Source organism: Cyprinus carpio, chromosome A8, assembly GCF_018340385.1.
Source record: "Cyprinus carpio isolate SPL01 chromosome A8, ASM1834038v1, whole genome shotgun sequence".
Classification (NCBI taxonomy): Eukaryota; Metazoa; Chordata; class Actinopteri; order Cypriniformes; family Cyprinidae; genus Cyprinus; species Cyprinus carpio.
Genome location: NC_056579.1, coordinates 13,253,847 through 13,280,621, shown reverse-complemented (window position 1 = coordinate 13,280,621; position 26,775 = coordinate 13,253,847). Strand labels below are relative to the sequence as shown.

Below are 26,775 nucleotides of genomic sequence, written 5' to 3'. Positions count from 1 at the left end.
CTTTAATGGTGTTATTGTCCTTGACAAATGAAGTCACTATGAACTTCATGAAATGCAGCTTTCATTCATTCCATACAAGTTAGTTTAGTTTAGTTACATTGGAAAGAACAGAGAATTACTGAATGACAAACTGATTCTCATGTTCTCAAGCTGACTGTGCTTGTCATCTGCGGCACTGTTGCTATAATTAGGCTAGTATATTAGCATTGAGCAAATGATGAAGTGTAGGCAATCTAGGTGTGAGACAGGCACCAATGATCCGAATATTATAGACAAAAGAATAATGATTAGCAGCAGTGCAGAGTAAAGTATCATGTTTGCAATACAAAAGAACCATTCTGTTTCCATAATCAGCCCTTTAAGGGAAAGTGTGAATGTCTCATAGTCTGAAAACTTTAGCATGGATGTGGGAAAAAAAATATTGGAGTCAGTTTGCTTTGTATTGCAAACATGATACTTTACTCTGAACTGTTGCTAATCATTATGCTTTTGTCTATAATATTCTGACCATTGGTGCCCATCTTCAATCTAGATTGCCTTACACTTATCATCAGTCGTTAGTAGAGATTGCAAGAACGTGAACACGTTTACATTTAAATCTACACCCTGCCTCAACAAAGCGATGTCATCATGGTAACATAAACAACAGCTGTGGCTCACAGTTCTCCTTAGCATCTCTTCCAATACTTTGTCAACTCTGATTCCATTAGAGCACATTAACTTTAATTCAGTAAATTCACATTAACTCATTATTCACTCATTATAATTTTTAGTACGATTTAAATGTGGCTTATATTTCAGTGTTGAGGCTGTACTAGTGGAACAACCATTTATTCAGGTGTTTCTTGATTATTGTCAGTTGCTCGGGTGGACTTTGGAAGATCATCGTTGTGGCCCATTTTACAGACATGTAAATATGGTGGCCCATGAAATAGGAAGATCAAAGCCCTGATAAATCTCAATTATGATCTTGAACAAAGCGCTTAGGGAATAGTATTGCTGCTATTTTTATTTTTTATTTTTTCTCTGAAACAAATATGTACTATAGAAGTCTTCCATAAGACTTGTGCAGGATACTTCAAGTCTTCCGAGGTCATTTAATAGATTTGTATGAGGAATAGACCAATATTTATTCCCTGCAGGTCTCTGAGTTTTGATCATTTCATTTCCATTTTGGAATGGAATAACGAGAAATGAAAAGACACCTCTCACTAGAGGGGGAAACAGGATAAGAAATCTTTTCAGTCTTTTCTCTCTGTTTACATCAGTTTAAATGACACATAAATGCATGAATTTCATCTGTACTGACATGAATAGACCAGCTTCACTTTCAAGCTGTAAAACTACTTAAAACTCTCCATTTCGGGCTTTCTCAAGCAAGCCTATCTCAAAATTTGAGATATAATAATATCCAATATTTTTTTTAACTATTAGAAATAACATATTTTATCCATAACTAACAAAAGATAAAAGTAGTAGTTAATAGTTACATTTAAAAAAAACATGCAAATAAAAAAGCCATCAGCCTTTCGATTTTCTTTCCATTCGATCACGACACTTGAGGTGATTGCGGCAGATTAACGACACAGCAATAGCATCAGTTGCAGCAGATCAATTTACAGCACCATGTTAAACATTCTGGCATATACACGTAGGAAATTTTAGGATATTATTTTTGTTGAAATGAAACGTTGGTTAAAATCAACCAATGACAACGCAGGGAGGACAGCAGAGGAAAGCAGGGAAGCACCACCATCAGAAAGGGCATCGACGTCAGGTACAGAAAGAGACCGGCATGTGCATAAAGAGGACATCCATAAGCAGTCGGATCAGCCTTACTCAAAATGTTGAAAGTATCGAGATGAATTTATCCAGTGTGGATTCACATGCGTCATCGTCAACGAAGTACAACATCCCCAATGTGTTGTGTGCACTGAGGTGCTTGCACATGAAAGCCTAAAGCCTGTAAAATTGCTACGACACTTGAAACCAAGCACCCCCTCTTGCTGCTAAACCAGTAGATTTTTTCCGGCAAAAGGAGCGAGAGTTACAAGGCCAAAAGAAAGTCCTAACTAAACAAACAACTATCCCCGCCAAAGCTCAACAGGCATCATATGAGGTGGCATATTTAATTGCACAGGCAAAAAAGCCACACACGATCAGGGAAACCCTCATTAAACCTGCTGCTATAGCTATCAGTCGGGCTATGCATGGGGATAAACTGAACCGTGAGCTAGAATCAGTGCCGCTGTCTAATGGGACTGTTGCCCGGCGCATCTCCGACATGGCCCAGGACATATAGTGTCAGCTGGTGGAAAGAGAGAAGAAAGGGAAATATGCTTTACAGTTAGACAAATCCACAGATGTATTTAACTCTGCCCAGCTGCTTGTATTCATCAGATAAAGTTTTGACGGAAAACTTAACGCGGACGTTCTGTTTTGCACCCCGCTGGAGGGAACGTGCACAGGCGAGGACATTTTCACAAAACTTGACAACAAACTAAAAGAAGATGGGCTGTCTTGGAGCCAGTGCATCGGTGTGTGTACAGACGGTGCTGGAGAGATGCTGGGGAAAAAGAAAAGTCTTAAAGCAAGAGCCTTACAAGTGGCACCTCACATAAAATTCACGTATTGTATTATAGGCCTACACAGAGAAGCTCTTGCGAGCGAAATACTTGACCCAGAACCTAAACGTGTTCTTGATACTTTGATAAAAATGGTAAACTATATAAAAGCACGTCCACTCAATATCAGACTGTTTGCCACTCTCTGTAACGAACTGAGAAAACTTGAGCGCTGGACTGAGCGAGTTAAAATGGATAGGATTGATATGTTTTCTGAGCTGGATGAATTCATGAAGGAAAATGAACTGAGTGTTAACATAGTGAAGAAGTCTATCACTACCCACCTTCAAGCCCTCCTGGAACACTTTAACAGGTATTTCCCAGAGAAAACAGCTTCAGAACAATATGACTGGATAAGATCACCATTCATTGTAATGATGGCAAATCATCTGACATATGACCTGGAGGACGCATTGGTTGAACCTTGAAGACAGTGTTTAATTCCAAGATGCTGGCTGAGTTTTGGATTTCAGTCGAGAGGGAATACCCACAGCTATCCAAGGCCGCTATGGATATACTGATGCCGTCCAAAATTAGGATGACATATGACATATATTGTGCCCACCCATCTCATTAGGTGAGATTAATGTTGAAATTAAACGAATGAGTAAATTACTATAAAAAAAATAAAAATTATATGGTTGTTAGACCGTTGTGTTTTTTTGTGTTGTCATTAGGCTATGCGCATATTTGGATAGGCCTATTGGGGCATATTGGTGCACAACTTTTGTATATTTTAACCTCCTCCGAGGACAGTGGGGGTCGCGAGTCACTGGCACTGTTATTTTGGGGGTCTTGGGCTGAAAAGTTTGGGAACCCCTGATCTAAAGTAACATTAACATCTAATGTTCTTGAAGAGTTTGTATAGTTCTGTGTAAAACAGTATGCATATTTTCCACTTCCTGCAGTAACATTCAGTAAGGTTCAAGCACATTTAGTAAGTTTCAAGCAGGGTATGTGCAAATGTGATAAGTTTTCAGTAAAGGCATCTTCAAAAGTTCTAAATCATTGCAGTTTTGTTTGCATGTGTTGTGAGGTTTTTTTTGTTTTTGTTTTTTTTTGTAGATTACATTCTCCATTGTACTTACTGATGTACACATCTGCATGCAACATCCAACTGTGCAAATCCATTTATAGATTTAACACCCAGTCGTGAACCTGGAGAATCATGTTCCGCAGAGTTCAGCTCCAACCAGTTCCAACACACTTGCCTGGACATTTCTAGTGATCCTGAAGACCTTGCTGATAGCTGGTTCAGGTGTGTTTAATTAGGGCAGCTGAACGTTGCAGGATATTGGCCCTCCAGGAGCAGGACTGAGAGCCCTGACATTAGCTCTTCACATTAACTCAAGGCTGGCCAGCTTCGGTCCTGGAGGGCCACTGTCCTGTAGAGTTTGAATGTGATTTATCAACACCTACTACATCTTAAAATACAAGGTCATGACAAATAAAAGTTCCAGCTGGACAAAAATTAAATGTACAAACAAGTATGAATAAACAATCTCTTAAAAGAAACTAGAGTGAAGTTTGTGAACAAATTTTGAAGTAGGCTTGAGGAAGCCTGAATGGAAAGTTTTACGTAGTTGTACAGCTAGAAGTGTGAAGCTTGCTCTTGTACACCAGGGGTGCCCAACCCTGCTCCTGGCAATCGACTGTCCTGCAAGGTTTAGCTCCAATCCTAATCAAACAAACCTGAAGCAACTAATTAAGGTCTTCGGGATCACTTAAAAATTAAAGGCAGGTATGTTTGATTAGGGTTGGCGCTAAACTTTGCAGGACAGTCGATCGCCAGGAGCAGGGTTGGGCACCCATGTTGTACACAGATGGCCTGTTCACGATAATACAAAAGAAATTCATGCATGTATTTGTTATTTAAATTGATATAAACAGAGAGAAAAGACTGAAAAGATTTCTTATCCCGTTGCCCCCTCTAGTGGACAGCATTAAGAATCACAGACTTCATTGCTCAAATAACGTCAAGTCAATAGGATTTTTTGAGGAAACCAAAAAAATCCGACCAGTTAGAAAAGATAACCTGAGTCAGATCAGTCTGAAGGTCTGAGCCAAGATTGGTGAAGCATTAAAGCTCTAGGCGAAGTCAGTTACTCTCTCGTGATAATAAGTAAGAGTAATGTTTAATATACAAAGAATAAATACGCATTAGAGAAATATCAACCAATTTAGTATTTCCACTTTTATTTTGAGAGATGGAACTTACACTGCATTTATCAATGGGGCATACAATATCTATTCAATGTTATAGCCTAGTTTCGACTTGAAGCGGTGCTGCGCAGACCGATCGGTGAATGACATCAAAGTACCGCTAGCTCGAAACACACCTGATCTGTCAGCATAGACCTACTGTATAGCTCACATTAAAGGCAGAGCGATTTGACCAATCAGATGAAAGGGGCGTTTCAGCGCCGCCCATGTGTGCGAATGAAACATCGCAACTATAAACTGATTTGTAAACGAACCACTCGCAATCGAAATCTCATATTCTGTTTGTGAAACTAAACGGAAAAACAAATAAATGAGCCATCTTTTCATTTCTAGTTATTCCATTCCAAATATGAAATGATCAAAACGTACACGGACCTCCTGCGACTTTTAATTAAACCTTTATATATAACCATTATATATAAATCAGACAAAAGTTTGTGCACAACAGGTTTCTCAGCAAAATGTTGATCTTGTTGATAATTTTGATGCCTTAAAACACTTGCATATCAAATATGATACAGAAGGCTTTAGACGGTTCAGATTAAAGATATGGAAAGATTATCAAGGGAAGATAAAGCTATGATATGCACTCTATTTCAAGTCTTATGAGCTACTTTAATGGTGTTATTTTCCTTGACAAATGAGGTCATTATGAACTTCATGAAATGCAGCTTTCCTTCATTCCATACAAGTTAGTTTAGTTTAGTTACATTGGAAAGAACAGAGAATTACTGAATGTCAAACTGATTCTCATGTTCTCAAGCTGATTGTGCTTGTCAACGCATTGGAGAATCTGCGGCACTGTTGCTATAATTAGGCTAGTATATTAGCATTGAGCAAATGATGAAGTGTAGGCAATCTTGTGAGACAGGCACCAATGATCCGAATATTATAGACAAAAGAATAATGATTAGCAGCAGTGCAGAGTAAAGTATCATGTTTGCAATACAAAAGAACCATTCTGTTTCCATAATCAGCCCTTTAAGGGAAGTGTGAATGTCTCATAGTCTGAAAACTTTAGCATGATGTGGAAAAAAATATTGGAGTCAGTTTGCTTTGTATTGCAAACATGATACTTTACTCTGAACTGTTGCTAATCATTATGCTTTTGTCTATAATATTCTGACCATTGGTGCCCATCTCACACCTAGATTGCCTACACTTTATCATCAGCTCGTTAGTAGAGATTGCAAGAACGTGACACGTTTACATTAATCTACACCCTGCCTCCAGCACAGGGGTGTCAGAATGTTCAAAAACAATATACCGTCTCTCAACCTTTCAAACTTCTTCTTGCCCCCAAACGAAGAACAAAAACGAACTTCGTTTGAAGTATTTTAGGGCCTTAACAGAGCAAATGTGGAGATGAAACAGCTCTTCTGTGCTGTAAATATGATATGCATGACTCGCACTGTGGATGGAGAGAGCTGCTTTTACATAGTTTAGAGCAGTAACTCCGAAAAAGTGCCTTGGAATGTAGCAGTATAATACACCATGTAAGGTATAAAAACAAACTGTATAGACATATAAAAGATTAAGTGTGTAATTTTGTGATATTTATTGTCCATAGACAACTATAAGTATGCCATTCATTGGTCAGCTTTCCAAAAAATGTAAATACTGTGGATGTGCACTGGTATTAAAACATCGCTATGTGCATTTCAGCAGTCTGACAGGCAAAAGGAGTGCTTGAGAAAACTGTCTGAAAGCAATCATAAGTTTTGCTGTTTAATTCGCTGCCATTAGTGGTGTAGAAATTACACACTGCAGCTTTAAGGCACTTAGTCATCTAGAACCATAGCACTGTTTATCTCAAGTAGTCAAGGTTCCTAGGAGGCTGTTTCTGTGTCAGAGAACAAAATACAACAGGTCACTGTAAGTTTAATGCAAGATATAAAGTCACATATAAAAATGAAGTTATATTGTATTGCAATTCTGTGGCATAAGAAGATGCAGTTCCAGGAAATAGTGTTGCAATCCTGAAAAATAAAAATCGTGAGACTTAAAAAATTGCAATTGTTAGAAATAAAGACACAATTACCCTGACATAACATCTGTTAAAAATTAAAAATTAAATTTCAAGAATACTTTTTTTTTTTTAGCTGAATGTTGTTCAAAATCCTCCTTTTTAAAATAATGAATTTACATGACTTCAGTGATTTACTTAAAATAAAAAAACAAAAAATAATAATAAAAAAAACAAAAAAAATAATAAAAATAAAAAAAAAAAAAATAATAATAATAATAATAATAATAATAATAATAATAATTTTTAAGCTTTGCATAACTAGAAAATCTTTTCCAGGTCTAGAAATTACACGTTTAACTACTTTGTATATTCAAGATTCCAAGACCACAAGAGTCCTAATTCTTCAATAAAAATAAATAAATAAATGTTCTTCAGTAGGTAAATTAAAATAAGAAATAGCTTTTTTTAGTTGGCTTAGCTTGTTTTGTCTTATGTTTAATTATTTTAAGTCATCTTGAGGCTCTGGCCTAGAGGACCACTAGTTAAGAACCACTGCTTTACATCCTTTTTATTTTTGCATATAAAGCAGAGGATGAGACAGTCTGGCTGATACACTCATCTCATATCACATGTTACACATTTGGGCCTAGAACCTGTTTATCAATCAGCACTGACTGTGATCAGGATTACTTGTTGATGTGTATTTAGTGATCATTGTTGTCCTTGATCAGTGTGTGAGTGCTGAGAATATTCTACCATCTCAGAGTGCATAGAATCATCAGGGGCCAACACATTCTTTTATTTGGTGGTCACTTTATATGTGTGCAACTGAATTTCAATGAGATGTTATATCATATTCTGTACTATCTAGCAGTGGTTCCCAACCACGTTCCTGGAGCCCCCCAACACTGCACATTTTGCATCTCTCCTTTGTCTGGCACACCCATTTCAGGCCTTGGAGTCTCTACTAATGAGCTGATGACCTCAATCAGGTGTGTTTGATTTAGGAGACACTGAAAACATGAAGTGTTGAGGAGGCTCCAGGAATGTGGTTGGGAACCCCTGATCTAGAGCATGTCACATGCTTCTCACTCCACATGTCGCCCCTTAGTAACAGAAAAAAAGAGCACAACTTCTTTGCGTGTCTCTGGTCAGTGTCATGGTGATAGTTGTGGCCCCGATGGCTAGATGGTCTCTAAAACTGTATTGCACTTGATATTTCTGTTTTACTGAGAGTCTTGTGATGCAACAAAATAAACACACAACAAAAATCACAATGACACGGATATGCCCTGCAGTTTGGTCACATCATATTTATTTATATAGTTCTTTAATACAATAGATTGCTTTAAAGCAACCAGCTTTATGATATTATACATGAACAAACAGTGTCAGTGTCACTTTCAGTTAAAATTACAGCTTCAGTTTCTGCTATAAAATAGCTCTCCAATGTGTTCATGTTTTTACTTGCGTCTGACCTCAAGGGATTGAACAGATGAAATGAACTGGAAAAGATTTCCATGCAAAGGTTTTTTCCAGCCGGATCAATCTTTCCGGAAAGTTCGCTTTGGCAAGCGGTTTCGAACTCCCCAAACAAACTTGAACACCAGTTTGCTCTTCAGTTTCAATTGACATATCAGGGCCCTTAATCTGTATTCAGTGGTAACAGAAAAACACCCATTTTCCCCACTGACCTCTTATCAAATATTGACCTCAGATATGGAAACTTCAGTGTTGACAAGTTTCTGTGCTGTGTATTCCTGTGTGTACTGTAGGTCTATGTGTGTGCGTTTGTATGTGGAAATGCATAAATCCAGCCCCGATCAGAAGCAGACAAAAGCATCTTATATGAAAATGAATTTCTAATACAACCAGAGTTGAATTGTGCTGTTCTTCAGCTAACAAATTCTGGAAATGACTTTTAGATAAGCAGAAGGGACATTAGAATGTGCTAATACAAGTTTAGCCAAGCCAAATTAAATCAGAGCAATCCACCCCACTGATGGTCGTGACCGTATCCACAGTTCGGTATTAATCACATTATTAAGTTGAAATACTGCTCTACCCATATCCGCTGCTGTTTGTGCACAGAACAATAGGCTTCTGTTGATTATAAATACCACAGAAACATGAGGAGATACAGGCGGTTTTCCTGTGAACTGCCGGGGGATGTTTTGAGAGGGATTGTGTAGAGAAGTTCAGCATGGATAAACAGGCCTGTGGGCTAGTTTGCTTGTGTTGTGGGGTTGTGGGTTAAAGTTCCCACCTCTGATCAGTTCAAACGGATACGGGTCGTTCTACATCTGCAGTAATGAAAAAAATAACAGATGGAGGGAGAGGATTTGTGCTGGAACATATTGGTTCTGTGATATAAGGAAAATATACACTCACTAGAACAAAAAAATAAGATATTTTGATATTTGAAATTACTGTTTTGTCCACATAATGAATGTCATTGGGGTCCAGAACAACACTAGACCCTACTGCTTGGACAAAAAACAAAAAAACAAAACAACAACTCATATTTCCTTTGTGTTCCACAGAAGTCATATAGGTTTGAAACAACGTAAGGGTGAAAATTCAATTCAAATAAAAATTCAAAAACATCCCATTGTCAATTGTGAATAGCATAGCTCACACAGAAGTAACTTTAAAACCAAGCAGCTTTCTGTTGGACAGTACGGCAAATTTATATGAGAAAACTCAACCCATTACTAAATCTATGTGTGGAAATCTTTTGACTTTCACTCAAAATTCCAAATTGCATGGATTTCTATTGAAATGACTGGATTATCCCAGCAAAAGTTTGCTAAACAACAATAAATCTGACTACACCTTAAGCCTACTATGTAGAGCTAACCAAAGACTTAGGCAAATTTATTTCTGGTACTTATTTTCTTTGACACTTGATAGCAACAAATAACTTATTTGTTTTCCAAGAAATAATTCACCTGTGAAGTCTGAACTTTCAGTGATGACACTGATGGGTGTGTCTGCTTCTGATAAAGCTGTGCCCATGATCTTTGAAACCTGAAAGATGATGAAAGCAGGATATAAAGTATGATGGTACCTGTTTTAAAAGAGAGAGAGAGAGCAAGAAAAAGAGAAAGGTTAGCATATGAATTATTTATTTATGCACTGAATGAATAATGAAGGTGCTCATTTCAAGCTATGCTAAACAACATCTACTGAACTTTCCAACTTGCCATAAGCGTATTTAAACGATTATAATTTCACCTTTGAATTGAATTGATTTTGAACATGGATCATGTTATCACTAATGTGTTCATACATATCTGCAGTGCACGACTATCTGAGAGATTCCACTTGTATTGATTTCCACTCCTGTTTGAAGTTTGAATGCTTCAGTGGGGAGTTTCCTGGGATTTCAGCTTTTTCCATCACTCCTTTGGACACTCAATATGTAATAAAAAAATATGGAATGCAAATAAAAAATGACAAATGTTTGGTAGGTCAAATGCTCTCTTTAAGAATGTTTCATCAAACTGATCTCAGGGTGTGATATACAGGAACACATCAGGGGACTAAATCCCAATCATTGCTGTCTGGCATATATAAACTGAAGACATGCCCACTATGTAAAGATGAACCCTTGTGAACTGCAGGTCTGTCGATTGTTTATACAAATGTTTCAGTTATTTCACAATGCACAGTTTAGAATTCTGTGGTGAGATTGAGTCTCTGCAGATTGAACTTTAAATTAATCTAAACTACTCCATGATGTGCAAAGTTTTGAGTCTCAAGTGATTAATGCACTTTTCTGTTTATACATGCAGATTCTGCAAAGAGCTTCATTGGTTAAGAATTTGTGGCCACTATCTGTTTTTGCATGCTTGTGCACACCAAAAATATTCATATAAACATAATAAGTGGTTTACCAAGATTTATTTCCATATTCTTCTTTCATTTCAGTGTTCCTTCATATGTCAATCTCTGATTCGGTATGAAGGAATTTGTTCTCTTTGCTACTGTGACTGGAGCCTGTCGTGGAAATTCTAATTCAATAACAATTTGTAGATACTGAAAATGAAAAACCAAACAGAGTTTTGTTGTTGTATTGCTTTAATTCTCTGCAGAGAATGATTTGGTTTACACACAGCTTGAGTCTGTGTGCAAAGAGATAACACATAGACTCACCGCCCACTTTTTATAGAATGTAAAAAGATACATTGAAGGACAGATTAGGACCTTTGAGCCAATCATGTTGCTCAGTGCACATCGCCCCATAACACATGCACATCTCATGCACATTTGATGGTAGATGTCTGGTTACTCTCAAAACTGCCCATCCCTCGTACACAGTTTCCCCTTAAATGTTGTTTTTCAACCTAAAGCAGTTATGTGCACATTTTACAAAAAATAACTCAATGTCCCTATGGACTATATACTACCTTGATCATTGTATGTTTAAAAAGATACTTAAATGAGATGAATGCAATCAATGCAAGATTAACAAAATTAAAAATTTCCAAAACAAGCCCATGCTAATTAACAAAAGACTAATTAATCTCTGCTGGTGCAGCACAGCAATTTCACATGCTGGCAGCTGGAAATGAAAGAAAGGGAGACAGCAGAATATTGGGGAATACAAGGAAGCTACACACATTCTCTAAGATATTAAATACATCTAAATATCTTTTCAATTTACTTAAGCAGCAAACTTACATTAAAAAAATAAAATAAAAGGTGATATTATGAAGGGTGTAAAACTAAGAAACTACTTAAGTTAAAGTATACAGGTCAAAATGTTACTCAAATAATAAGTACCTACCCAATACATACACAGGTACACACATGGCCTACATGATTATTTAGTCAAAAGTATCCACATTCAATTTAAATATTTACTTAGTACATAAATATATTATTTTTCCTTCTCAATTTAAGATATTGTATTGAAAAGTTCTTTAGATATTTTTACTTGAATACAGGATGAAAGACACAGCTTTAAAAGTTCAACATCTACTTACTATCTTGATTTCTTCTTGATTATTTGTACAACTGCAAATAATAAACTTAAACTTCAAAAGGTCCCGGTGAGGTTTTAACGTCATAATTCCTTTTTTTTTTTTTTTTTTTTTTTTTTTTTTTTATACATTTATTAAACATTCATTCAAAAATACAAGTATGATAGAACATATGCCAAGTAAAAGAGCCAGGGGTTCAAGGATGACCAAACAAATTACAAATCAAAAAAGAAAGAGTAGAAAAAATAATAAAGAAAATAAAAAAAAAAAAATAATAAGCTAAAATAAAAATAAAGAAACAGATTACACAACCAAAATCTTCCTCTTCCTTCAAAATATAAGATGATAGTCAGATAGAGATTATACAAAAACACCAAAAAGTGAGCATACATTCAAAGTTTTAGTTGCCTTTTTGTTACAGGAGGTAGATAAAGATTTTATATAAATTTTAATATCTTCTAGAAAGTAAGAGAAGTGGGGCGTGACTTTCATAACCTTACATTTGTGGATAAAATATTTTGCAAGCAAAATAATTAAGCTGCATAGAAAGTAAACATTTCCATATTGCTTCTCAAAAGTGAAAAATCCAAACAAAACATCCTTAAAGTAAAGCTCTTAGTCATTGTATATGATGTTTACAATGAATTGGCAGATATCTTGCCAAAGTTTTCTTATGTAAACACATTGCCAAAAAAGATGCAGGACAGTCTCTGGTTGTGAGTCACAGAAAGTACAGTTCACATCTATGTTTAATTTGAATTTCGACACAAAATGTTTTAACATAGTACTGATGAATGAGCTTAAAAGAAATCTCTTTAACCTTATTTACCAATAAATACCTTGTTAGGAAGCGTCCAAACCTTTTTCCCACAAAATATTTTTCACTGATCTATTCCATTTTGAAATAGCGTGAGGAGTGGAAACACAGTCATTAAGAAAAAGAAAGCGAATATTTCTGTTATTTTTCAGTGTAGATTTAAAACATATCCCACCTACATACGTGTCAACTGGGTCTGGGAGAGGCATTTCAGAACTTGTCAAAGCACTGTTATAGCCCTTAAATAACATGATTACACCATTCGGGATAGCACCAAATACAGTGGCAAACTGTTTTGGAGTAACAGGAAACTTATAGTGAGAAATAAATTCTTGATAAGTAAACAAGTAAACACTCTTATGAAATAATTGACTAACCCGATTGATACCATTCTTAAACCAGTTTTCAAAAAATAGGGACTTATGTTTATAACAGATATTCTTATTATTCCAAATGAAGTAACTAGTTGGAGAAAAATTGTGTTTGAAAATCATAGACCATGCCAAAAGTGCTTGTTTGTGGAAAATTAGAAAGAGCAACAGGGATCTTCTCAATACTGTAGTTACATAATAATAGAAAATTCAAACCTCCCAACTGTGAAAATATATACTCTGGTATAATATTCCAATGATACTGAATGATTTTTCAAGTAGTTCCTCAACCAGTTGATTTTAAAGGTATTATTTTAACGTTGAAAAATCAACCAAATTAAGACCTCCGTTACTGTAGCTGTTAGATAGAACAGATTTTTTTGATGTAATGCGTCTTATTTTTCCATACAAAGTTACATAATTGTTGATCAATCTTTTTACACATCGCTTTATCAGGTTCTAAAGAGATGGCTGCAAATGTTAGACGTGAAATCCCTTCTGCCTTGGAAAGGAGTATCCTTCCTTTTAGAGACAAGTCTCTCTGAAGCCACTGATTGAGTTTTCTAACGTCATAATTCCTCGTGTCCTTGTAACTGAAGACTATTGCGTCACATACGCTCTGTGGGGCCGATCAGCAGTTGTGCGCATGTGCAGCAGGATTTCTATGAAGAGTCGAGCAGATGGGAAACTCACACACCACATCCACGGAGCCATTCGGAGCTCTCCATGCTTCTCAGTGGCTCGGGGCCGCACATCGCAGAAGGATAGCGCGAACTTTCAACCGGAGTTGGTGAATGAAAAGCACAGGTATGTGTTTCATGGGCGCTTTTACAAGGACAACATGGTCATATCCTATGTAGTCCATTTAACAGCGCGTCTTGAGTTCAGAGGAACTCAATGAGTTTATCTGAACTTTGGAGGGTGCGAGCAACACTCTGTGCTTCTCAATGCAGTGTTTCGGGTTAGTTAGCCTTCATCATTCGCGATGTCGTAGTTCGCGCAGACTGGCAGATCAAGAAATTGTGCCGACTAGAGATAGACTGGTGGGTTAAATGGGGTTTTGTGACCCTCCGTCATCTTAAAAGACCCCTTTCTTAAGACCAAGAAGTGGATCTCCATTGTCACGTTGCTCGCTTTTCTCGCCTTTTGAATCTATCGCTAAGCTTGCGCAATTAAGGGGTGATCATATGAGAGGAAAAATGTTAAACTAAATAAAATTATAATAGTTATTAAAAACAGCATCTGTTCACATACCTTGTTTTATCTTTTTGAATCATTTTTATCATTTATTTGAAGATTGAGTTTTTATTTTATTTTATTTTTATTTTTTTTAAGTATGAGGAATTTATGTCTGGATCAAAAGCTGATGAGATTCCTACCTAGAAAGGATTTTCAGCGTATATCTATTTGCAGTGTTTTAGGCAGGGTATATGATGCCCAAAAATTCAATCTAGGCAAGCATCTCAGCGTTTTTTGAAACATTGAGTGGCTTGCTTTTCAGACAAAATCTCCATAGTCCTATTTCTTCTCAACCAATGTCACCAAGCAACTCGTAGATGTAAAGTGAGTGAGGGAAACACTGATGGAGTGACTTCAGAAACCCTCTACTTGCGTTAAGCTAAATTATAGCTCAGCTTTCACTTCCACTGGAAACCAAAACTTTGAATAAACAAATAAAAAGTTCTAAACAAACTCCACTCCCGTGTCTGAAATGCCAAAACTGAAATACTAACTTCATAAAGTCATTTTTTTTTTATGGACAATGGATTCTTATTAAAGATAATCTGATGTAGTTTAACAGATTTTTATTGCAAGTGAATGTTTCAACATCTATGATGTTGCATCATGAGCTTATTGGTATCATCAAGCAAATTTCATAAGGTTAAATGTAGGTAATCTCAGACTGAATCAAATAGATCCCTACTCAGTTTAGGACTAGCATGGAGAAGAACAATGGTTGGTAGAGAGATGTCAGAGAGGTCAGACTGTATTAGCTATAGGAGCACAATTGGTGCCACTCAAGACTACAAGATACAGGTATTTGCATGCCAGAAACCTGTATATATGAATTTACTGATTCTATGGAAAATGAACTCGAGCATAAGATGCACCCCAGTTACCCAAACTGTATCTAAAAACTTTATTTTGCAAAAGAGCAGCTTCTATATCGTATCAGTATTCGTGTTCTGATGCAACATCATGTTCAACTTTTGCTCCCATTGAAAGTGTGGCAATAATCTCCCATCAATTAAACTGGGTCTGTATGTTTTGTGGTAATGTTTGCTTAAAAGTCCATTTGTTTGGGGTGTTATTGTTTTTTGAGATCCAGTTGGCTGACATAACATTCAGCGTGATTTGATGTCAAATTCAGCGGTCACATGGGATTTGTAATTGATCAAATTCACACAAGGACAAAACCGAGGTCGTGGAAAGGAGAGCAGCCAGGTTCAACAATTCAAAGGGGTCACAAGACTGATAATGAACACTTAGTTGAATTGATTTGTACAGGGTGCCAAACAGTCTCCATCTAGCACACAGTTATGGCTATTATATTTCTTTACAGGTATTGTTTAGTGATGTTTGTTTCTAAGACAACCACAAACTAATTATAGTGTCATTCTGTGATAGTTTGGCAGATCTATGCTTATAGTCTCACAGGTGGTGGTCGGGGGTGGGGGTGGGGTTCTATGGTGGGAACTAATTGCAAAAATGAACAATTGCAAGTACAAATACCCCCCAATATTTATACCATTGTTAATGGAATCCTAGAATCAGGCTGTTAATTAATCACAACTTCGGCGCTTTTATAATCGATAACTTCACGTACGAACCAAACGGAGCAGTTATCAGCACAATATGACTGAAGCACAGTTGTTTTAATTGTGCATGAGCGTGCTCAAAGTGTGATCAGATTTGTGCGAGCCATTCCTATCGCGTATGTATTTTGTTGAACTTGATGTAGAATTTATAATAGATAATCTGTATAGATTTATATCAATACTGTGGCATGTTGTAGCCATTGTTTCTAAATGTCCAGGCTGTTTATTAACAAATGCTATATAGATTATTATTATTATTGGCCTGGTAATGAATAATAGGCTAGTCAAATTATAACAAATGCTGTTAAGAACTATGGTACATTTTCATAAGCGCAGGTAGCTACAAGTCAGAATCGAGAGCCATGTGTAAATGGGTTCTATGATGAGTGATGGAAAAAAACTGGCCTTCAGATATTCCAAGAGATGTCTTCCCATGGCATGTTGAATTAGAACATTCTGTCAAACTATAGCCTATGAATGCCTAAATAATATAAAATAGGCTACATTATGTATCCTATGTAAACAAGTAATTGTTAACTACATGTCTCGTCACTATCACTTTCTTAGGTTGGTTGTGACATTCAGTCTTGTAACTGAATTAGGTAACCTAAAGGTTGCGGTTTGATGAAAGTTAAAATACTCATATAATGAGCTTAAAGATATGACTCCACTCATTTGTTTGAGGGTGAGAAGTCAAGTTGGAGAATGCCCTTATGAAAATTAACCATGGTTTTACTACAAATAACACCAAAAAACCAAGATTACTATAGTTAAACCATGGTAACCACAAATTAACCATATTTTTGCTATATTAACCATAGTTTAACTATGGTATTTGTAGTAAAACTGTGGTTATACCAATGTGATCAATTAGCCAAGAAAACATGGTTACTACACTTAAACCATAGTAGGGCTGCGCGATTAATCGTATTTTAATCTCGATAACGATATCCACTTTTCTCGATTAATTAAAAAAATCATCACGATATTGTCCAGCTCGTTATTTATCCTGAAAATGTGTTTTTAATTTGGCATTTGCGTTATCTTTCATTGCTAACAAGTCTTCACTAGCGTTCATGCTTGAGGTTGCCAGATGTAAAGTGCTTTAAGCCCCAAAACAGAGCTTTTCTCCTTTAAGGATACATTTTCTGCCAGGAATTTTATTTAATTTGTGCAATCTGGCAACCCTGTGCGAGCTCACTGATGGCGGAACAAGCGCTGATGATGATATGAAAACATACGAGTTCAGCGATCTCTCCACAGAGATATTCAGCCAGTGTGTGTTTTTTCACAAGTCATTTGTGCTGTTTATGTTACCAAATGTGCCATGATCAAACTTTCACCGAATTTCAGTAATGGATCTATTGTGTTTAAGGAATAAAATGTGCTTTTCCTACCTGCGGCAATACAATGGGGAAAAATTTACATAAATTGGAATTGTTGGAATTTCTATTAAGAGTTTCTAAAGTTTTTACCAGTTTTCGTGCTGAAAATGGCATGGCAATGTTAGTTTTCAGTGTGTATTAATGATCTTTGAGCAAATTTACTGTGCAATCTGAGTGGCTTTTTCTCATTTGTGAACAGATTGTCACTTAGAAAATCTAATGTGAATACAGATTACAAAACACTATCCAAAACCATGAGATTTGTATTATCATAGTTGGTTAAATGAAGTCAGTGTATAGTCAGCTGAGGTTGGTAAAGGACAAATGAAATGTTATTGCATTTCCCTGCTAAAACCAGCCTAAACTGGTTGACTGGTTTTAGCTGGTAAGTCAGCCTGGTCAAAGCTGGTCAGCAGGCTGGCTTTAGAGGGGTTTTGACCACTTCCTTAGCTGGTCAGGCTGGGAGACCAGCTGGAACAACCAGCTTAAACCAGCTTGACCAAGCTGGGAGACCATCTAAAACCAGCTACTTCCAGCTTAAACCAGCTAAGTTTAGGCTGGTTTTAGCAGGTTTTTTTTTTTTTTTTCAGCAGGATTTCTAAATGTTATTTTCAGCAGGATAGAATAATTGTCTGGCTATTCCACTCTTCTCTAAATGTTATTTAATTTGAGATGCACACTCTTAAACATTTGTCAACATCTTTAATGCAGTGGCTCTCAACCTATTGTTGAGATTGCTCCCCATTGTCCTTGACAGTGTTCGTAAGCCGCATGACTTCAAGTTGTTCGTAATTTACTAGATAAGAGTTTTTACTTGTTTTATTCACAATTTCTACATGATTAAATATTTTAGAGCTTGTCATATCTAGTAAAATGTATACATTATATAAATTCCCACAGCGTTTTAAGACTTTTTTTTTTTTTTTAATTTACATGGTTTTTCCAGGTCTTAAAATCACTCTTAATCAATATATCCTGCTTGTGCAAGTCTGGTTTCTGATCAAAGGCCACACGTTATGCTGCAATGAATTGATTTCATCTGTGATTCACTTGTTTTGTAACATAGATGTTGGGCGTTCTCTGACAGATTTCTTAAGAAGAGGAAATGGTGTGAAGATTTCTTCAGAGGTGTTGCAAAAATATCCCAGAAATTAAAAAAATATGTCAGAGTAAATTTTACTCATGTTGTCATTGCATATTATTCATTATGCTTTCCTTTCTACTGTGGAGCACCAAAGGAGAAATTTAAATAATGTTTTAGTTGTTTTTTTCTATATAATTATGAGCTATTCGATATTTTCTACGTCTTCTGAAGCCATACAATAAATGATTTGTTCATGAATCACTTCTCTCATTAACCCACTTAAAAGAGAATATTTTCAGTAAATAAAGACCTAAATTTCAATCTGTTCAACATGAAATTGTAATATGGGTTCAGAAGTCTTGGTGTGATACTTTTTATGTTGGTTTTGCTTTCAGTACTCCTTTTTTTGCATGAGTGCAAGTCAGTCATACAGGTTTGGAATGGCATGAGGATAGTTTAGTCGCACCCTTTACACGTTCAATACGACTGAATGTTGGCCTTCTCTACTGTCAAAGAAATTTTGGCATGGTGTCTTTAACATAAAGGATTGCACTTGAAGGCCTGTGTATGAATTTTATCACACTTTCCCATGACGTTTTAACTATTAAATGACTAAACATTAACTTGTTAAACATTAACTTGTAAATTCCCAGAAAAAACATTAACTTGTTAATTCCAAGATCAAGACGTTTGTGGAAACAATCACTTCCTCATTTTGAGATGCAGCCAGCTGTCAAGCATGTATTGTCATTGGTTAGATGAGATCATTAAACTCAGGGTTTACACCATTTATGAACTGAAATGGTCTATAGGAGCTTCTGACTCTCTGCATAGTGTACTTTGTTTTTTAAATAGTGGATGTATAATTTAGCAAGTGGTGTCCAGTTAACATCTGGAAAATTAAAACGGTTAGTTCACATTATGTCTTGACTTTGGGCAGTCCAATCTTGAGTCATATAATGAGTCAAAGACATTGCTCCATCACACTGGATATAAAATCTAAAATAGTTCAAATAGTTATCTTGGTATTCTGTCCATTAAGACAATTAGCATAGTAAGCACAATATGTATACTTACTATGAAATTCACCAATAGTTAGAGTAGTGTAGTCTGAACATAGCCAAGGGCTCTCATTTTTATGTAAGCTGTAAACTGGTTGAACAGTTAGCAGATGTCTATAACATTCAGAGCTCTAGACAGTTGTAATTGGCCGTATTTAAACCCTTATAGTCTCTAAGTGAGTGACTGTGTCATCCATTATTTCTCTTATTTAATCTTCCCTGCCATTTCAAATTGTACACTGTCACTGGCCTTTCTGCGCTGCCATTTAAACATTCTAGGAAGATGCATTTGGTGTTTACAGATGATTTGATGGGGGTTGAATTGAAGGTTTATTTATATACACTACAGCAATTTATTTAAAATTCTTGGGTTTTGTTATTCTTTCAAGCATCTCAGAAATGTGTACTACTCATGTGCAACATATTTTGATGATAGGTTTATTCTCTGTGATCTGTTATGGTCAGTGGCAGAGAGGACTGGAAAATCCACTTGTACAGACTTATGTGAACCATTTAGAGTTTGGAAGGTAGACTAAATGTCACCTGCCTAACAGATGATGGTTAATGGACACAGTGTTTGAAATGTAATTTCTTTCAGTCTGATTTAACATCATATACATAATACATATACAAATAGATGAACCTTGGTAGATGGATGCTAACTTAAAGGTCTTGGGGATATAAAGAGCCTGGCTGATACACACACACACACACAGGGAGAGAGAGACATCCACAATGGAGAGCAGTTCAGGGCATCTCAAGACTCTCAGGAGACCACTGAACCAGTTGCCTGTCCAATACTGCAGTCTCTGGAGGAAAGAGCCTCTTCATGGCTTAATTGGGCCACACTGAAGCATGCTGGGAGATCTACAGACTGTTTAATATTGGCCTGGTATTCACGGTCCTTAAAAGGAACCCATAACTGATTTCAGAGAGATTAAAACAAGCAGATTTCCACATAAATATGGACACACATGTTATATAGGTGTTGCAGTAACATTATGACCCTTGAATATTACAACATGCTGGTTCTTCAGTAACCAGAAGCATTAATCTTTGCTTATGATTTTGCAGGGAGTCATATACTTTATTAATGATTTATAAATAACTGTACGCCAGTTAAACTGCACTTCCCTTATGAGGGCATATGCGAAGTCAGCAGAAAACAAAAACGCTTATTAAATGTCGCAACACACACACCTTAGTATTTCCTGTTTCCTGTTTCTGCAGTATTAAAAAAACAGCAGATAGGAATGCTTAAGTCTTATGTGTGAGGTGATCTGGCTTCAGCTGATCTGGTATTATGCTGGGGTTTTGTTCCCTCACAGGCCTTGTTGAAGTGTGTTAGGAAACAGATCAGCACTTTAAAGTCCTCAAGTCTGCGGATGCTTCGAAACTCACAGCAGAGGATTTATTAGTTCGGTTTGTGGAAGAGCATATACTCATCCAAATGAAATCACAAAAAATTTCAAATCAACAGATTGCGAAGGTGATTGGCTGATTTGCAGACCAGTTAGGATTAAGTGGAGGGGTTAATGCATCACTTCATCGGCCAACCAAACAGGTTGGTCAGTAGTCATCAATAAAAATCACAGGGAAGTTGGAGAGCCTGGTATCACCAAACTCAAGTCTGGATTGTTGGTTTGTTCCCAGAACAGTCTAGCTAGTTTGTCTATGAGCTCGTCTGACCGCAGATCAGTCCCGCCTTTTTCATTTCACCCAGAAACAAGAGGTTTGCAAAAGCAATTCACATTGAGTTTAAGAATTTTTTTTTTTTTTCTTACTACTTGTACTTTTTTGGACTATAATTTAAGATTTGGCAAGGCAGAAGATAGTATAGTTGTGTAAATATCTGTGAGAGCCAGTAAGGACTTCTTTCCTGGGCACCAGAGGAAGCTGCTTTTTGAAATTGTTGACTTCAGTGGGAGTTTCTTTCAGGGTTTCAGTGTTGGCAGTGATGTAAAATGTGCCCTTATGCTAGAAAAGTGAACAGGATGCCACACAGTTAGCCCACAGTTCAATACATACCTCGTTTTTTGTTTTGTTTTTTAACCATGTTTTTTGGTTCGGTTTGAATCTGATGCTTAGCACATCAGTTCTTTGTGATTTTAAATGGGATTTTTAAAACAAATTAACAACAACAATAAATACACTTTTTTTTTTTTATATATTTTTTTTTTACACTGGGGAAAAAACATGGATTATCATTTGCCTACTTGAAATTTATTTTTATTTTTACCCAAAATAGATTGGATTGGCCATTATTGAGTGCTATAATCACATGTGATGTTTCATTCATACCGAAAGCCGGAGGGAGTCCACATATGCATCACAGAGGTGATAGAACTGATGACGCTTCAGGAAATTCCTAATATGGACAAAGGCATTTATCTATCACTGTAACTGAATAAAAAGAAGTTTCTAATGATGAAATATAAAGACAATAAACAATCACCTGCAACAGTATATAGTTTGTGTTCTTCAAGCCATCTCGGGTAATTTCATAATAAAGTATATTTATAATCCATTGCTAATCAATATAGAATATATTTTCTGCTTCATTCTGTAATATGAAGCCACATCAGATCCCAAAGGGAAGTTATTTCAAAACATTTGACATATTTTGTGTAGGAAAAACATGTTATAATATTTTTGTTGAACAACAGGTTCAGAAATGCCAAGTCATTACAAGGGAAGAAGTTTGGTGTGTGTTGTCTTTTCACATGCACGTTATAAGTAGGGAGGTGTTTCCTCATCTCAGCGAGTAAATTTACGGGCAAATGCAAATAAATCATTTCATAAATCATTGTTAACTGTGCAACTCTCTAATATTTTGGCTGTGTATAACATCACATTTTTTGTGAGATTGTACAGCACATTGGTCGACATTGTGTTGGTTTAATTGTGCTTTTTAAATCAACATAAACAGATTGTTGCTCTCATAAGAACATCATGTGGCCTAATGTCAGAAGCTGTGCTGTGCTGACCACTGACCACTCTTGACTTTGCTGTCTCTCATATTTGTACTAACATGCAGTAACAGGGTTAGTCTCAGTTCGTCACTCTATTGAACTTTTGGCAGCTAAACACTACTCACTGTGATAGATTTCACCAAAAATTACCCAAAACTGCTAAATCTCTCCTTCATCCTTTGAATGGTGGGAGTGTACTGTGCTTTTTCAGACAAGCATCAGCAGGCCTTGACAATTCATTCCCAAGATTCTGCAAAAACCATATGACCTTATTCTTAAACCAGTTTGAGAACACAGAATGAAACTACATTGTAATCCTTGCTCAGACATAAAGTATATTATTCTCCATTTACCCTGTAGCTAACCTAGAGCTCAAAACCAAACCAGAAATGTGTTCTTTTGAACACACATTACTGGATATCATTTATTTGTTCAAAATGCCCATTATTATAGTGATTCACTTTGCAGAAACATTTAGATTTATGGAAGACTGTTTCAAGACAAATTATTTGAATCAATTCTCACCAAATAGCGTCAAGCAGACCCTGAAAATACACATCGCCCCACACTTAACTTCACAGTAGTTGCATCATAGCAGCTTTTTGAGTGCTCAAATAAAATCTGCCTGAAGCAACAGTGAGAGGACTTAATTAAAATTGGAGCCGTTACCCCCATATGTTTTATCCTCTCTGATATATTGCCCTTCCTCCTCTCTGGGGCAATTGGAGTGATTTAGCCTTTCTCCCCGAGCACACATATCAGCCTGAGAACTTGACTTTCACGCTCAAATAAATGTTTTCTATGCTCTGAAGCCTGAGGTACTCACTGGAGTTAAAGACTGTGTGTGAAGGCATCTAAGCCTATTCTCTGTAGTACTTGTGGGAGAAAGGACATTTGATGTGTCCAGGTCTTGTATGTTTTTGTATTTTGACATCAGCTCAGTTAAAGAGTAACTGTCTAAAGCAGTTACTCTCAAACTACAAGTTGTTGACACAGTGTTTGTGTTCATGCTTTGTTCATTCACATGCTGTGCTCTTGCTCTGTCCGTGTGGATAACTTTCCCTGAATTGGATCTCAGCCGGTGTGGACTAGTATCTGACACAGTTCACAGGGTTGAGAACTACTGTGTGAATCAAGTTTTTCAGTCTGTGTTTGTGTGCGCTCTGCTGTAAATCCTTCTCCTTTTCTCCTCACAGACTGATCCAGTGCGCTTGAAGCTCAGCTGATCCTTCTCTTCTTCGTCATCATCATCGTCAGCGTGTGCGTGTAAAGATGGCGCCAGCGATAGGGGGGCCGGTGGGCTACACTCCTCCCGAGGGAGGCTGGGGCTGGGCAGTGGTGGTAGGGGCCTTTATCAGCATTGGCTTCTCCTATGCCTTCCCCAAGTCCATCACAGTGTTCTTCAAAGACATCGAGGTGATCTTCAATGCCACCAGCAGCCAAGTGTCATGGATCTCATCAATCATGCTGGCTGTCATGTATGCAGGAGGTCAGTTCCATTTACTGCCGTCACTTCTGTCCATCCTGGTACTTACTCATTTATCTCTCTGAGAATTGAATTGAATATTTTTTTTTATTCTTATTTATATAAAATTACCCCTAAACATGTTATCATTCACCGGGATATTTGGGATATTTTATTACATTTAATAATCATTGTTTGGAGAAAGAGGAAAAAATAAGTTAAAAAGTTTGGGGTTGGTAAGATTTTTTTTTTTTAGTTTATAAAAGTCTCTTTAATAATGTCTATTTAATAATGCATATTAATAATGTATTTTTAACTTAGTAACTTGGTGTATTTTTTTTAGTACATTTCTCTTCATCATAATTGAATCATAACCATCCTGTCGATGTGGCTGATTCAAGTTGCTAAAACCAAATACAGTATAGAGCTCATTAAAAAAAAACACTATATACAGGCATGCAGAAGAATCCAGAATATGAATGCAGTGCATTTGATGTTAAGCATTTTCCAGTTCGAAAACCATAATAAAGATTTAATTTGCAATTTAGTGCATCACATTCATATTCTGAGGTCATCTGCTCGCCTGTACCGTATAGAGTATGCATTATCAGTAAAGTGTATGCTGAGTACGGTCTTTTAATCCCACTGTTTTAGTACATTATGCCACTTTAAACACGTTTCATGTTAACTTGCCCAGAACTTCTTTTGAGAGGTCTAAATGTTCATGGCTTGAAACAGATGGAAAATTGGCAGGCCTGTGCTGCACTTTCAGTGGATGTTTTGCCCTCTGTGTCTCCGTGCCAGTCACATGACTGAAAACTGTGAATTTGTATTTTGGGTACCACTCTCTCTGTAGAGGTTTCATCTCTTTTAGGGTTGTGTTCTGGTAGAATAAAATAAGGTCAGAACTGAAACACAGCTGTGTGTTTAAACCCTTTTGCTACTGATCTGCACTGCAGGGCTACGCATCTGTTTGTTTGCTTAATTTGTACAACTTTTCCTTTAATTTGTACAACTTTTCCTGGTTGTGCAGAGGCATGTTTAAACTGGTTTTCTATCCTGATGTTCTTGCAGACAATCACCCAGAATGCTTTGCTGATCAGACCATTAAACTATACTTCATGACTTATGTGTAATTAATTTTCAGTTAATTTTTTAACTGAAAAGGCAATTGATGAGATACCTTGCCGGGTTTTTAGAGTAAGGGCAAATAATTTTTTGTTTAGGGTTTGAAGTGTTGCTGAGTCACTTCACGCCATACTAGGAAAGATCTGAACATGAACTTCTTGTATGACTAATATTTTCAGTCAGCTACCATGTAATAGAGAATTTGGGTGAGGACAGTGTAGACTGATGATGTCACTTCCTGGAGTGGAACATGTCTGTGGTTTGCATACACGCACTTCATTATGCACATGTGGTTGTGCACGTAGCCTGAACTCAACAAAGAGGTTCTTCCAGTCACATATAACCTGAGAGAGAGAGAGATGCTCTTTTTGTCTTTTCTTGAACCGGTTTGTGTAAGTGTGCTTGTCTTTAAAAGGAAAAGTGAAAGGTTAATAAATGTAAATGTTAGGCAAAGGAGAGTGTGCTGTAACTTTATGAAATAATCTTTTTCTCTTTCTGTCCTATTTTTTTTTCTTCTTTCTGTCATAAGAAGCACTAAATGAAATATGTAAAATTATTTCAAACTCTGCTAACAAATATTAACAGGATGTGATTTTACTTCAATACACTACTTTTTCAAAAGTTTAGGTTTTGTTTTTATTCAGCAAGTATGCATTAAATTGATCAAAAGTGGCAGAAAAGACTTTTATAATATCTTTAAAGATTTATATTTTTAATAAATGTGGTTCTGTTGAACTTTGATAATATCAAATGTTTCTTGAGCAGCAAATCAGCATATTAGAATGATTTCTGAAGGATTTTGTGACTGAAGAAAGGAGTAATGGCTGCTGATAGGGATAGGAATAAATTAATTTTTTAAAGATATTAATAGAAAAGCACTGTGTTGTATGCACTGTATTTTTTTTGATTAAATAAATGCAGCCTTGGTGAGCATAAAGGACTTCCAATCCCAAACCTTTGAATTTTAGTGTATATCATTTGTCTTTATTAAAATTGAAATATTAATAAAACATTCCAAATATACTGCCTTGAAACTGCAAACCATGCAGCTTCTCCTTGTAAACTTGTAGTAATGTGAAACTGTCAGTGATAGTTTATTACATCCTTTGACCAAGAGGTCAATCTGTGACTTTTAGACCCTCTATTGGTCAAACACCTTGTTGCTGTATTTTGCAGGTGAGAGTTGACCAAACTTGAACTTTAGTGTTCAGCAAAATTAGAAAAGTCAAAACCAGGGATTCCCAAACTTTGTTGTCTGCTGAACCCTTTTGATCTGAAATATTTACTTTAGTACCCCGTTTTAACTTCATATAAAAAAGTAACAATACATGACTAGCATGTTTTGTTATTTTTAATAAATATTTTAATAAAGTATTTATTTAATTAAATTATACACTTTCACAATTTACTTATTCACTTTTTGTAAACTCACAAACTCTCTGCGCTTCCCTCATAAACTCCAATTTGGGAATGAATGAATGAATGAATGAATGAATGAATGAAAGTGATTTGAACACACAGTCTAGTGTTGTGGCCCTTTATCCTGTACTTTTATTCAAGATCCAGAATCATTCTGAGCGAGATGGTCTGGACACTTCCTGCAGACGTGTGTGTGTGTTCTCACCTGTTTCCCTTGGCTCATGTCAGCACTGATTTGATGTTATGCCATGTAATATCTCTTTGTGGCCACATCACTGGCTGTTTTCAGCCTTGTAAAGCGTTTGATGTTTAGTAGGAGACACACTGCTGCTCCTGTAAGTAGTACATTTGAAATCCTCGCCGTAAAAGCACAAGTAGTTCTCAGACTGAATATCTAAACCGTATCCTCTGCTGACTCTCACGTCTCTCTGAACCAGTTTATATAATCGT

The 26,775-nt window shown here is 36.4% G+C and overlaps 1 protein-coding gene and 1 long non-coding RNA gene across 2 annotated transcripts in view; one reads left to right on the top strand and one right to left on the bottom strand.

The window, feature by feature from the left end:
• Positions 1-8,111: 8,111 nt before the first annotated feature.
• On the bottom strand, positions 8,112-11,898 carry LOC109082224. The gene is made up of 3 exons (XR_006160656.1): positions 11,808-11,898; positions 9,768-9,886; positions 8,112-9,119 (listed from the first exon to the last, which is right to left on the bottom strand). It is a non-coding gene; the product is annotated as an uncharacterized LOC109082224 (long non-coding RNA).
• Positions 11,899-13,651: 1,753 nt separating this feature from the next.
• The window catches only part of LOC109084983 (monocarboxylate transporter 1-like), a 20,170-nt gene continuing 7,046 nt past the window's right edge, over positions 13,652-26,775 (top strand). The window contains exons 1-2 of the mRNA XM_019099629.2: positions 13,652-13,799; positions 23,510-23,802. Coding sequence (XP_018955174.2) covers positions 23,586-23,802 — 217 coding nt within the window. The 5' untranslated portion in view covers positions 13,652-13,799; positions 23,510-23,585. The remainder of the gene's footprint in view (positions 13,800-23,509; positions 23,803-26,775) is intronic.